Source organism: Cavia porcellus, unplaced genomic scaffold (assembly GCF_034190915.1).
Source record: "Cavia porcellus strain 051 isolate PalLab524CR breed Dunkin Hartley unplaced genomic scaffold, mCavPor4.1 scaffold_18, whole genome shotgun sequence".
Taxonomy (NCBI): Eukaryota; Metazoa; Chordata; class Mammalia; order Rodentia; family Caviidae; genus Cavia; species Cavia porcellus.
Genome location: NW_026947501.1, coordinates 70,824,317 through 70,837,689, shown reverse-complemented (window position 1 = coordinate 70,837,689; position 13,373 = coordinate 70,824,317). Strand labels below are relative to the sequence as shown.

The 13,373-nt window shown below is 58.2% G+C and overlaps 2 protein-coding genes across 7 annotated transcripts in view; one reads left to right on the top strand and one right to left on the bottom strand.

The window, feature by feature from the left end:
• Positions 1 to 235: 235 nt before the first annotated feature.
• Positions 236 to 4,925, top strand: Cfap184 (cilia and flagella associated protein 184). Its single transcript, XM_023566813.2, has one exon. It carries the CDS (start codon positions 503 to 505, stop codon positions 2,177 to 2,179), a length of 1,677 nt encoding a protein of 558 aa, XP_023422581.2. The 5' UTR covers positions 236 to 502; the 3' UTR covers positions 2,180 to 4,925.
• A 1,669-nt stretch (positions 4,926 to 6,594) lies between these two features.
• Positions 6,595 to 13,373, bottom strand: part of Tbc1d14 (TBC1 domain family member 14) — a 62,876-nt gene continuing 56,097 nt past the window's right edge. For all 6 annotated transcript variants that reach the window (XM_003461866.5, XM_063230219.1, XM_063230220.1 and 3 more), the window contains 4 exons: positions 12,946 to 13,074; positions 11,112 to 11,221; positions 10,586 to 10,844; positions 6,595 to 8,556 (listed from right to left, as the gene is read on the bottom strand). In XM_003461866.5, coding sequence (XP_003461914.3) covers positions 8,491 to 8,556; positions 10,586 to 10,844; positions 11,112 to 11,221; positions 12,946 to 13,074 — 564 coding nt within the window. In that variant the 3' untranslated portion in view covers positions 6,595 to 8,490. The remainder of the gene's footprint in view (positions 8,557 to 10,585; positions 10,845 to 11,111; positions 11,222 to 12,945; positions 13,075 to 13,373) is intronic.

The following is a 13,373-nucleotide window of genomic DNA, read 5'->3' as shown; positions in this document are numbered from 1 at the left end:
CCACGGCCACCCCCACCCAGGCGCCCCCGGAGCCGGCCAGCCGGGCCGCGTCCCGCCTCAGCACGCAGGCGCCCTCGGGCCCGGCCCGGCCACCGCCGCCGCCGCCGTCGCCGCGCCGCATCGCGCAGGCGCCCCGCGCGCGCCCCCACCCGGCCTCCTGGCCTGCCGCTCTGCGCCTGCGCGCCACTCACGCCCGCTGGCGCGCCCGCCGGCGCAGCCGTGACGCCCCGCCCCAGGCTTGGAGAGACTGAAGCGCCGACAGGAAGTCAGGCGAACGTGGCACGCCCCTCAAGGCGCAAACTCGATCCCGCGTCCAATCAACCGTGCCCGCCCACTCAGGCGGCTTCCCATTGGCTTGCTCCTACCGAGAGGAGGGTGGGAAGAGGCGGAGCGTCGGGCTAGTGCCTGGCCAATCGTGGGCTCCACCGCGCGCGACCCAGGTTGCCCGGGAAACCTAACAGCTTGCAGCCGCTGTCCACCGCCTGGGCAGACCTGGGCGAAGATGGACAGCCCCTCCAAGCACTCTGAGGACACTGCGAGCGAAGGCGAAGATGGCGACAGCCTAGCTTCGAGACCGCCCGAGATCAAAGACAGCCCTGGCCCGCAAACTCCCACGGAACCGGAGGAACAACAGCTTGAGCCCAAGGCGGCGGCGGAGGAGGTAGAGGCTCCAGAGCCCGGCACTGCCGTGGACGAGCAGCCTGAGGCCGCTGAAGGGCTAGCGGCCACCGAGGCTGCAGGCGAGGACGGACCCGGAGAGCTGGAGGGACCGGCCGAGCCTGAGCCTGAGCCCGAGCCCGAGCCCGAGTCCGAGCCCAAGCCCGAGCCCGAGTCCGAGCCCGAGCCTGAACCCGAGCCTGAATCCGAGGAGCCCGTAGGTGCCAGAGCCGATGAATTGGCTAAGCCTCGTTCTGCGAGCAGCTCGGAGGAGGTGGAGGATGAAGAGAAGACCGAGGCGGAGGAGGCGGTGAAGAGGAAGAGGACAGCCTCGTTACGAAAATCGCTGGAGCTCACCGAGATCCGCGAGGAGCAAGCGAGACACGGGGAGGAGGAGAGCGAGGCTCAGGACGGGAAAAGATACCCAGGGAAGGGTGAGAAAGAGCCGATATACTGGAGGGTGGGCGATGGGGAGGACGAGGAGTGGTCGGAGGAGGTGAAGCAGCTGCAGGAGCAGCGGCTGCGCAGCGAGCTCCTGGAGCAGTACCACGCCCTGGTGGTGGAGCGCTCCCGCTACCAGCGCTACAACCTGTACCTGCAGCAGAAGATCTGCGAGGCGCTGCGCAGGAAAAAGGGCCTGGATGCCGCTGCAGAGCCTCCGGACAAGGGCCCCGAGCCTGAGGCCCCAGAGAAGGAGCAGGCATACCTGCACCATCTGGCCACGCTGGAAGAGTTGAAGAAGCAGGAGCTGGACGACCTGGAGTGGTACCAGAAGGAGGTGGGCCAGCTGAAGCAGCAGTGCCAGGAAAAGCTGGCCAGGGTGGAGAAGAAGTGGCGCCAGTTCCAGGCCCTCAAGAAGCAGGTGGTAATGCAGGCCATGGGTAGTTGCCGCATGAGGGGCGGCCGCCAAGCTGCCCTGCGAGAGGTGGAGCAGATCCAGGCCTTGGAGGACAAAAAGGAGAAGGAGATGAGTGCTGTGCGGCTGGAGAACGTGCAGCTGAAGCAGAGCCTGGCACATTTCGAAACCAGGATGAGGGCCCAGGAGGACCTGGCGGAGGGGCTGCTGCTCATTGATTTTGAACAGCTGAAGATCGAGAACCAGACCTTCAACGAGAAGGCCGAGGAGCGGAATGAGGAGGTCGTGAAACTGCGTGGCAAGGTGACCAACAATGTGCAAATCATAACCCATGTGAAAGAAAAGCTGCACTTCCTGGACATGAAGAACAGCTGCAAGAAGATGGAGCTTTTGGGAATCGAGGCTCAGGTGGCCCTCCGAAGGGACATCCTGACCAAGACGAAGCAAGCCCGAGACAGTCTGCGGGTTGACAACCACAAGCTAAATCAGAAGTGTGGGCTCCTGGGCAAAGAGTCACTGCTGCGGGACTTGGAGGAAAAGGCGGACAGGACCAAACTGCTCACGCAGCGCCTGGAGGCCCTGAAGCGCCACCACGCTGGGCTCACTTTGTCCTGCAAAGGTGTGAAGCAGAAGATCAGAGAAGCCAAAGCCTTCCTCCCCTCCTGACCCCAGGGCAAGGAAGCTGAGAACAGTCCCCAGTCACCAGCTTCGCCCTTCCCCTTTGGTGGCTTTTACTCTCCATGGCCACCGTTCCTGGGCACTTGTTATACTTTTAGGACGAAACTACTGTCTCATAACTTTTCACCTTCTGAATTCATGCTAAGCCCAAACTCAGGTTAGCAGTGTTGAACGGAACTAAGCAAGAGAGGCCTAGTGACAAAATGGCTGATTGTAAATGACTTCTCAAAAAAGCTGTCAAGAAACCCTTTTCTAGCTGAGCAATTCTGTAATTTCAAGATTTAATACTAAAAAGATTGCTCCCTTTTCTTTGTGTAAGGTTTTAAAAGCTGAATCTGATTCCTGTGCGTTAGGCAAAGGATTAAATTCTCTTTGTATTTAAAACTGTGTAGTCCTAAATCACTCAACCAGAAGCTCACTAATTCTTATTTTATGTGTAAACCATTACTGGCTTCTGGGATGATTTCTTAAAAATCCAGAAGCTGGACCTGGTGTCGCATACCTGGTATGCTGAGGCAAGCGGATCACAGGGAGTTCAAGGCCTGCCGAGACTACATAGTGAGACCCTATCACAAGACAGACAAAAAGTCTATCCAGAAACAGAAGAGATGATCAACTGAAAAAGGGACTGCCATTCTGTCATCTCCCTTTTCCCTGAAGGGAAAGCCCAGCCTAACAGTCAGTGGTATCTTGTAGGAATTAAACCCTTGCTTGCATCCTCTAAGGAACACACAAGAAGATACTTTGTTTTCTAATTTTAATCCTGGGAAACAAAATGGCAACTATTTTGCTCCTCCAGGTGCAAAGGATATGGGGGAGGGGGCTGCTGCCTGTGTTCAGCTGGGTATGGGACCAGGACAAAGCATCTCCTGTCCCCACACAGAAGTGGGTCATGAACAAGGCCATCCGCTCCTGGAACTGAACACTGGCTCTGTCGGCTGACGTTACCAATGCTATCTTGCTAGCAAGCATTTATTTTCTGGTGTGTTCCCGCTGCAGTCCACGAAAGCTCAATTCCTTTATCAAATACCACGGCTTGAATACAATCTTTGATAATGAGGGGAATAAAAAGCTCTGACTTGGCTTCTGCTCTCGCCATCTCACTACAACTGGCCTCCGACCCTCCTCCAGGCCCAGATGAAACAGCAACCCACTGGCCAATACAGTGATTTCCCTGTGGCTCTGGCTAAAAGCAGCTCAATCTGATGACCAGGTCACTTCCCAGTGAAACTGGCCATAGTGCTCGGGGCCTGGATCAAGCAGGTGACTTTCACTGGGGGGCTGTCCTTTAGCTTTTGGGTTCACTGTGACAGGAAGGGTGCTTCCAGCTGACTCCAACCTGGTGGCAGTTGGCATCCACACACACACACACTGTGCAGGCCTGGAACCCAGGGGCAGGCAGGTCCCTAGAGCACAGATGTACCAGACGGTGACAGCCAGATAGTTGGTGATATTGGTGTTTCTTTCAGCTGCAAAGTGAATGAGTCCTATGTCACCAGTGTTCCCAGAGATGTCACAGCTAATTAGCAGGCACTCTTGGCTGATTACCTCCTAATGGTCACTTTTCTAATTAGATTACAGGAGAGTGCTTAATCATGAGAGAGATACATATACATTCACAAAATGTTTCAGACAGAGAACTTCAGAGGAAGAACTTGCAAACCGAGCAAGCTTCACCCAGGTCCAGCAGCACAGCTGATCGGTCGGTCGGTGCCTGTACCCAGCCATCAGCCACAGGAGGTACCTGTCTCCCAGGCTGTTTGTGCCCCGCTAAGACCAGGTCCTAAGAGGCAAGGCAATGTCTCAGCACCCTGACTGGCAGCCACCACACAGTGTGCCCCTGGGTTCACACTCAGCGTGGTGCCAGGCTCCTCAGCCTTCTGCATGGGGGCTCTGCAAATACCAGCCATGGGTCAGGCAGAGCCCCACCTGGGCTGAAAGATGATAGGCAGGAAGAGGATGGGACAGAGGAGAGAGGAAGGGGATGTCGGGCCCAGTAGGGTCGGGACACCCCAACGAGGCTCACTCCTCCTGCAGGGAGGGCAGAGGGCAAAGGCCAAAGATGCCTCTGCTGTCCTTGTCCACAGCGCAGGGCCTGGAAGCAAACACTTTCCACTTGTAAGTGCAAATCAATTTTGCTGACTCCCTGCCACCCTTTCCAAGGTCACTCAGGTGGAACAAGTTCCCTGCTACCATGATTCAGGGTTCTGGCACCGAGATGGGGTGCTCCTCTGCAAAACATCAGGGCCAGCGCACCAGGCACTCGCTGGGCATGGAAAGGCAGTGCCAACCACCCCCTCCGAAGGTCCTCCAGCTCTTCCCTAAATAACCAGTGACTAAACATGCAGATCCAACAAAGCTCTGCTTCGCTATTAACTGGCTGACTACAACAGAGCTACGTCCCCGGCCCTTTGAGACAAGGTCTCACTGAAGTTGCCTGGGTTAGGCGTGAACGGTGATCTTCCTGCTTCAGTCTGCTTCAGTCTCCTTCAGAGTGCTAGCATTTCAAGTGTGCCTCACCAAACATGAAATGACTTAAGTTTTTTAACTGAGGAGTCTTCTAACATCTCATCCAAAGGCTGCCAAAGATCAACACAGGATGGGTCTAGAAGACAAGTCACAGCGCAGAGGCCTAGGAATGAGGCTGGCACGAGACGGGACACGTCGCCTTTTATGAGGTCAGTGTCCTTGTTTAGGAAACGTATTTATAGAATAAAGACAATTTGAAAACTTGTCTTCTCTGGGTGATACAATTAAGAGGAATTTTTTGCTTTGTGCTTTTCTGTTTCCAAATTTTATACAATGACATGCATTTAATTAGGGGAGAAATCTCATTTTTTAAAATGTAAGCTCAAGAGTTAAATAAGATACTCAGTGTTTCTAGGTTCTGTTTTTTTTTTTCTTTTTCCCATTTTTGGTTTGTTTTTATTTTTTTCTGCTTTGTTTGTGTGTGTGTGTGTCTTTTTGAGACAGGGTCTTGCTATGCAGTTCAGACTGGCCTTGAGCTCACTTTGTAACTCACAATGGTCTTGAACTCACAGTGATCCTCCTGCCTCAGCCTCCCGAGTGCTAGGGTTACAGGTGTTCACCACCACGTACAGCTCGTGCCAGCTTGTTGTTCCTGGGCTCCTGCAGTGTAGTTTCAGAAAGCCTCTGATTTCTGTTTAGTCTTCACAAAACAGTGCACAGCCGCTCGGGCACCCCAGGAGGGCCTTTGGTTACACAAAAGGGAAGCCAGGCTTCAGGACTCAGCCGCCGGCCCAGGCCCAGCCCCCAGCAACACTGTACCCCAGTTCTGGTTTATTTCTGGTTGGTGCAGTGCCCACCAGGAGCTCCAGGGGGAAAAACTGAGGAATAGCAAGGGAAGCTGAGGCTCCGGGGCCCAACATGAGGCTTTTGGGTCCAGGATGACGGGCTTTGCGGTGCCCCTGGGGAGAGGTCCGCTCAGAGCTCCAGAGCCCCCACCGTAGGCTCAGCACCCACAGTGCCTGGGCCCTGGCCACGGGCCAGCTGGCAGGGGCGGCTCATTGTGCTCCAGGCCAGCGGGGCGGGCAGTGGACAGCGCTCACAGAGGGGCTGGCGAAAGGCAGGAGCCTGCGCACCAGGCGTGGCACAGACGCTGAGCATACTATACCGTGGCTGAGCACCTCCACCGGGGTTAGTCAGTGTGGGCACCTCAGGGGCCCCCGAGGGCTCCTCTGAACCACACACTTCCCCCAGAGCTGCTGTGGAGACGAAGGAATCACTAGTGCAGAGCCCAGCGTGGCCGGGTCAGGCCGCCAGCCCTCAGCACAGGTGCCCAGGTCACTGCCAGCCCCACTCGCAGGCCGCACAGAACCCTGGCCCAAGGGCACCCTTTACCTGTGGAGCGACAGGCCTACGGCAAGAGTCCTGCTAAACCAAGGCGACTCCTGGCACTCACGTGAAGTTCCCCAGCATGGTCCACAGGGGAACAGCACCCTGCCTCCACCCTCATAGTCACCTGTGAGCTGTGTGGCTCATGGGAGGAGCCCGGAGCACCCTCAGAGCTGACGCTCGGTGACTGGTTCCCCATGGAAGGCCTGGTGGCTGGCATGAAGTGCCAACTGCAAGCAAGGAAGGGGGACAGCATGGGCCGGGGCCATAGGCAGGGCAGCCCTCTGTGACCACACCGCCCTTCCTTGGTGAACCCAGCGACGAGCCCTGAGACATTCAGGCACCCGAATGATCAGGCAAATTTCTGCCATAAAGTAAGACCTGTAATCCCAGCACTCAGGAGGCTGAGGCAGGAGGCTCTCCAAGAGTTTGAGGTCAGCCTACCTACACAGTGACTTCAAAGCCAGCCTCAACTATGTAGGGAGATGGTCTTGAAAAACAACACAGAAAGTGAGAATTTCAACTTTAAAACCCATGGACAATGAATGTAACAATTTACATGACTTTTATTTAATAAAACTACATATTTACAATTCAAAAGTCCTACTTTGATACACGTTACTAAATAAGATTAAAGGTTACTGTACAAGCAATTAAAACATGGCATGTAGGAAGTGTTACCAGGATTTTTCTACCAGCCAAAGATTTGAAAGTCACAACCCCAGCAGTTACAAAGTACCCCAGGGGTGCACACTGTCCCAGGGACTGCAGGGACAGGCAGAGGGCGAGGTGTGGCCCCAACCTGAGGTCCCAGCCTTACCAGCCAGGAACGAAGTGGATTCAGCTCAGGAGGGCAGCGCCTGGGTATCCATTTCTGGTTTGCCACACTGTCAGGACACAGACCCCGGCTGCCACCAGACCAGCACCACTCTGCACAGGGGACAGGGCCAGGGCCAAGGCCAGGGACACGTCTGAGCCTGCAATCCCTGAACAGGCTATGAAGCCAGGTCTGGACTAGAGCTGCGGTCAGTGCTCCAGACAGCAAGCAAGCCTGTTTGAAATGCAATGTGCACCAGACTCCTGGGACAGGGGACAGGAAACTCAAAACGTAGGCGGGGAACACTGGAGTCGGTTGGGGACGCAATGCCTGAGACCGGTGTCCACCACCTTCCAGATGGCTTGGGAGCGCCTCTCCCTGCAGTGAGAAAACCCACACACGTCTGGTGTGTGGCGCATCGAGGGGCAGACTTAACAGTCCACGAGCAAGTGCAGCCACCAGGCCTGTGACACTCCATACCTGGTGGCAGGAAGGGGTAGGGGCAGAAACGGCTTCCTGGTGCCCTGTGGCCTCCTGGGAAACTTGGGAGATGCAGGGGAGCAGCGGATCCAGGAGGGAGGGGGGCACAGGGTACGGGGACTAGAGAGCAGGGGTGACCACGGCTTGGCCACCTGCCCGAGTCCACCAGGAGGGCGGCGGCACAGGTCGGCCACCTGCCCACGTCCCCTTCCATGGTTGAGGAAGTTGTGGCCTGCAGCCACACAGGCACTTGCAAGTGACTCCCGCGCTTGCACCGGCCTCCTGCACCCAGGCAGCATTGCGGGTGGGGCAGCCACTTGGCAATGTCCCCACAGATGCCGGCGCTGGCCTGTGCTTGGGATGAGCTTGTGGAAAACTTTGTTTCTGTGAATCCCAATAATCTACTTTCTTACACAAAGTTCTCAGAAGCCTCAAGGAGAAGTGAGACCCCGGAATTCACCAATGAACTTGCAACAGAAAGGGCCAATGGTCCTGAAGGAGGCCGGGCTGGACTAGGCTGCTGGGCCTCATCCTGATCGCAGCTTATGAAGTGCATCTCTTCAAGCCTGATGGGGCGGGGAGAGCACGGTGTGGGGGACAAGGCAGGGAGGGGGACCCTCTGCAGGAGCGGACACGGGCCTCCCCGCCTAGGCTTCTGGCACACAGCTAGCTTCATCCTCGGCCGCCCTGTCCCTTGGGCAGGTGGCCCGGCCTGCACACAGCTCCCCATGGCCACAGCAAGCCCAGGTGGACTCAGGTGGACTCGCCAGCACCTGCTGGCAAGGCAGGGCCCGGCTCCTGGCACTGTCTTTGGTTCCTGGGTTTTCCAATGTGACCTCCTCCAGCGCTGAAGAGACCTCCGAATCGACACCAACAACTCCACCCTTACCCAAAACGTGGCTGGCCGCAGCTCAGAGGCCTCATGCGGAATGTCACTCGTGGGCCCTGCTTAAGAACTGTCATCTACTTCCTGGTCACTGGCGTCACAGTGTGGAGATTTAATGAAGGAGAGAGGGCAGAGCGCCTGGGCTTCCATCCCTCAGAGCGCTTTTGCCTTGGGTGTTTAAGGCCAGCTCTGGTGTCGGGACCCACAGGACACGGCTGCTCCGCGACCGGGTATCGGTCTGGACGCCCGGCGTCCCCAGAATCAGTGCCTGGGCGAGGGGCTTCCCTTCTCCAGCTCCCGGCTGTCCTTCTGCAGCGCGGCCAGCACCTGGAAGCACAGAGACATCTGCAGGGACTGGGCGAGCCACGGCCAGTGGCTGCCTCGGCCTCTGCCCCACAGACAGCGACCCCCTCTGCTCTCGCAGTGTCGCCCACAGCTCTTTAACACATCTGCCGGACAGTGACTTCTGGGCGGCACTGGGGACAGCAGGGACTGTGCTTCTGAACCCTCTCATACCCCACACATCTCTCGGTGCTGCCGGACCGGCACTTCCACACACTGGTCCAACATGGCAGCACCCACTGCAAAGAAGGCACTCAGCCCTATCCTCGAGAACCAGGGCCATCTGGGTGGCGCAGACCCTCCCACCCAGAGGTGGGGTGGCCCAGTACCACACCAAGTCCCTAAGCCAAGTGGAAAGCAAAAACATTTCAGGTAGTTTTCATAAGTTTCCTGGGGCTGGATGTGAATGTGCAATCCCATACCTCGGGAGGCTGAGGCAGGAGGGTCGCCTGTGAGATCCCAGGCAACCTGCACTACACAGTGAGAAAACAACAAAACATGACCTGATAGGACTAAGAAACAAAAGTTCCCTCCGTCCCCGAGGCAAATTTTTCTCTCTGGAAAATGCTCCCAGCGGCCCCCACCAAGAGGTCCGCTGCGTAAACCTCACTGATACTTCCTGCCCCCTTACTCTGGCCCTCCCCTGCTTACAGCACAGTTTTCAGGTCCTAAAATGGGATATGACAGTTGCCACTGTGGGCCTGGGCCTGAGCCCACCAGGGCAGGAAGCCGTCCAGACTTGCTGGCTTCTGTCCGCACCTCAGAGCACCCTGAAGCCACAGGGTCTGCGGACCGGAAGGCCAGCCTTGCCACGGGTGCCCAGGACCCAAGTGGCCGTGGGCATGACCTCAGCTGCTGCATCTCCAAGTGTGCGTACTGGAGCCCCGGCCAACGCTGCCCTCCTCCTCCGCAGCCCCCATGGGAGTGGGCAGCTCGGCCGGGCTCAGAGTGCTCCGAGTGGTCACCAAGGCCATGCTCCACCAGCCAGGCAGAGAGGGTGTAGGAAGCAGGGACAGACAGGATGTGCTGGAGCGGCTGGACAGATGTGATGCCGAGGCCAAGGCACCAGCAACCCACCTCCCACGGGAGTTAGAAGATAAACCGTGTCACAGGTCATGATCCTGCCAACCAGCCAGTCCCCTCAGCCTTGGGGCAGCCCTGGGGTGGTCATAGGGTCTTGCAGCAGCAGCAAGGTGGGGCCTGGCAGAGGGAGGCGAGGACCTGGGGCCTGCACCCTGCCACAGGCAGACGCGGGGAGGCGGCGGGCTGCAGCTCCACACTCCACTCTGGGAGTTTTATTGGCCGTCACGGTGCTGGACCTCACTGGGACAGCTCAAGCAGAGAGCCACTGACAATATCAGGCCAGGAAACCCGAGGCTGACCTTCCACAGGAGCTCCCGGCTTCTACTGAAGCAGTGCGTGCGGAAACACACTTACCAGTGTCACCCGCACATGCACGGCTGAGGCATCACTGCTGTGCATCACAGCTCCTCAGGCTGGGGGACAAAAGAGGCCTGTGCCTGTCTCCCTCTGGCTCTGAGCAGGCCTTGAACCAACAGCAGTGCTGCCCTGGGCCCAGGAAGCAGTCCTTGGGGGCCTGGCCCCCCTCCAGGCCAGGCACGGCAGGACAGGGCCGAGGTGCACAGGCAGGGCAGAAGACTGGAGACAACAGGACTGGCAAACCCGCGGCCAGGGCGTCAAGGACGCCTGGGGGATTGACAGTGACGCCCAGACGCCCAGGCCACAGCTGCTCAGCGCATGCAACCACCAGAGCCACTGCAGTGCGTGACAAAGAGGGACCGTGAGGGCCCGGTCCAATCTCTTCAAGAACTCAGAACCCACCACGGGCCCTTCCCACGCAGGACACGGCCAGCACCTGTGTGCTGGGGATGAGAAGCTGCAGCAGTGCTGGCTGCCGCCCCTCCAGCCGACAGACCGGGAGCACACCCACAGCAGGGCCAGCCGGAGCCAGCGCCTCGCCTGCAGCTCCAGGCAGGGGCGGCGAGCCACTCACCTGCGCCCACTTCTTGTTGCGACTCTGCATCTGGACAGTGGCGATGGCCACAAACACTTCGTCCGCCGGCAGGTCCTCAGGCAGCCGCGTGAGGAACTGGGCGATGTGGATGAAGTCCATCCTGGTCAGGATGTCCTCAAACAGCTTGAGGATGCCTAGGGCAGTGCGGAAGAGGAACTCCTCCCCGTCCCGGCAGAACACGTCCCAGATGCGGCAGGCCAGGTCCAGGGGCAGGGACTTGCTGTACAGGGTGAAGATCCTGCGGGAACACGAGGGCACCACCGTGAGTCCAGCCTGAGTCCACGACCGCAGCACGGGGAAGCGCGGGCACCAGTGCTGTCCACGCTGAGGAACCAGCTGACGGACCCAAGCTTGCCAGCCTTGCTACTGGGTGCCACCAGGGAAGCGCGGCCATGAAGACAGCACAGCAGCAGCCAGCGCATCGGGAGCCAGAGGCCCAAGGGTGTGAGGGAGGGCAGGGTTAGGGTTAGGGGCAGGGGCAGGGCACGCGCGGGAGCAGCCCTACCAGTCGATCAGGTAGATGTCTGGAGTCAAGTTGTTCTTCTTGAAATGAGCAAATAATTTCGGCAAGTTTTCCTCAAAGAACACCTCGAATGCGGCAAAATAGGTCAACATCTAGGGAGAGAAGGAAGGCAGGCACGTCAGCCCTCCTGGGCACGAGCTTCCTTCCCAAGGACCGCACAGCTGACTCTTACCCAACCGCTGCCCGCCCTGAGTAGCAGCTCCTGGGCACTGTCCCGGCTCATTTCCCGTGGCCGCCCTCTCACGGGCGTGCTCATGGCAGCATCACCAGCCACGTCACAGAACAGACCAGAAACCCAGAGTGGCCTGCAGCTCATCACCAAAGAGCGGGCACAGCAGGCAGCCGGGCTTGGATCCACCCTGACCACCAAGAGGGGCCGAGGGAAGACACACCGGCCTCAGCCCAGCCCGGCCCTCCAGGGGACAGCGGGGTGACTTCGGGGCTTCCAGCTGGCTGAACACTGGGTGCCCGCAGCAAGAGCTGAGGGGAGAGGTGCTGCCTGCCCCTTACCGACCCACAGGTGCCTTACAGAAGCTAAGGTTCATGTGAGGGCAGCGGCAGCTGTGGAGGGGCCACGCTACAGGCCAGTGCTTCCCAGGGGCCTTCCTGCCTCCCCGGGGAGGTCTGCTCCTATCTGGAGACACAGGTGAGTGTCCCAAGAGGGGACAGGGCTCCTGGCATGAGCATGCTGAGGCCAGGCTGTGGTGACCCCGGCTGACTCACAGGGCAGCCTGAACCAGGGTGACCCGGCCTGGGGCAGGGGCTACTAGGAGAACCTGTCTACGCCCAGGTCCCGCTCAGCACTGCAACTTTAGGGCTTCTCTAAGTACAGCCTTTGTTTCTGTGTTTCCTTGAGACAGGATCCTACTATGCAGTTCAGAGTGATCTTGAATTCACTACATAGCCCAGGCTGGCCTTGACTTGCAGTGATCCTCCTGCCTCAGCCTTCTGAAGGCTGGGATGACAGGCATGTGCCACCACACCCAGCCTAACTACAGTTTTTATCACGTTGCTTTTCCAAAGAGAAAGTTGTGTTCTTTAGTATTAGCAGGAGTTTGAGTGGAAATCATGTTATTACACACAATAAAATGGAACTAAATTTACGGCCAGGAATGAATACTGGAAGGAATGCAAACCCCATGTGTATGAGCATCTGCAACCTGAAGGTTCTCTGCAGTCCTTCCTGGAAAAGAAAAGCCTCGCCTGGCCGCCAGAGCTGCGCCGTGCCCGGGTACACCCTCGCAGCACAGAGCTCACTCCCACACGCTGCCCATCAGGACACTATGCTGTGACGCAGCTCCTCCCATGGTTAAATGTGGGCCAGGGGTCTGGCTGGCTGTACAACACCTAGAAACCGCACATCATCCAACTACAGGGTGGCTGGCCCTTGAAGCCAGGGCGATGACTGTCAGTGACCAAAACGGCACTGGCTTCACAGCCAGTCGCTCTTAGGCCTCTGCTTCCGCACCTCGGCTATGGCCCGGCCCTGGAAGCAGGCTGCTCCATCCCCAGCAGAGGCGATCTCAGGCCACCCGGCACCCTCCTGCCCCTCCCCAACCCCAGCACCTCCCCTTCCATGTCTTCGGTGTGGGCAACACCTGCAACCCAGCACTGGGTTTAGCGCTGCCCTCTTCTAACCATGGAGCTCCGTCTCCCAGGAACAGCGCTTGGACGGGGAGCAGCCTCGCCGGCTGCAGGAGGCCCTCCCGGAAGATGTGGCATCACCGCAGCCTCATACCTGCGCCCACGAGCAAGCTGCACACAGGCCCGGACAGAGGGGGATACCCTCCTCTGCCCACCGAGAGCCAGTACTCACAAGGCCATGGTCCACCCGGAAGAACGCCATCTGACAGGGCTTATTCAGGAGGTTAGAAAAGGCGATGAAGGCGTCGGCAGTGTCCAGGTTCAAGCTCAGCACTGCAGCTATGAAGGACATGCCCTGCACCTACAGGAAGGAACAGGACAGCTGACCACAGCATGAAGGTCACAGCAGCTCTCACCTGTGCAAGAACCGAGTGCCCCATGCTAGCAAGGCCCAGGGTCACCTTTGCCACCTGCTCTGCCCTCCCGGCTCCCCAGCCCCCACAACAGGACCCCCAGTGCACCCCAGCGGGTTCCGCATCTGAAACACCGCCCCGATATCCCACTTGGCGTGCAGTTATATCATGCACACACACAGCTGCTAAGCTGGGAACAGCAGCGCTTCTTAAAACATTTACTGCTGAAGGCTTTAAATGTGGGAAA

Excerpts from the sequence above, each read along its gene's own strand:
- Cfap184 (XM_023566813.2), top strand. The coding sequence starts at position 503 with ATGGACAGCCCCTCCAAGCACTCTGAGGACACTGCGAGCGAAGGCGAA.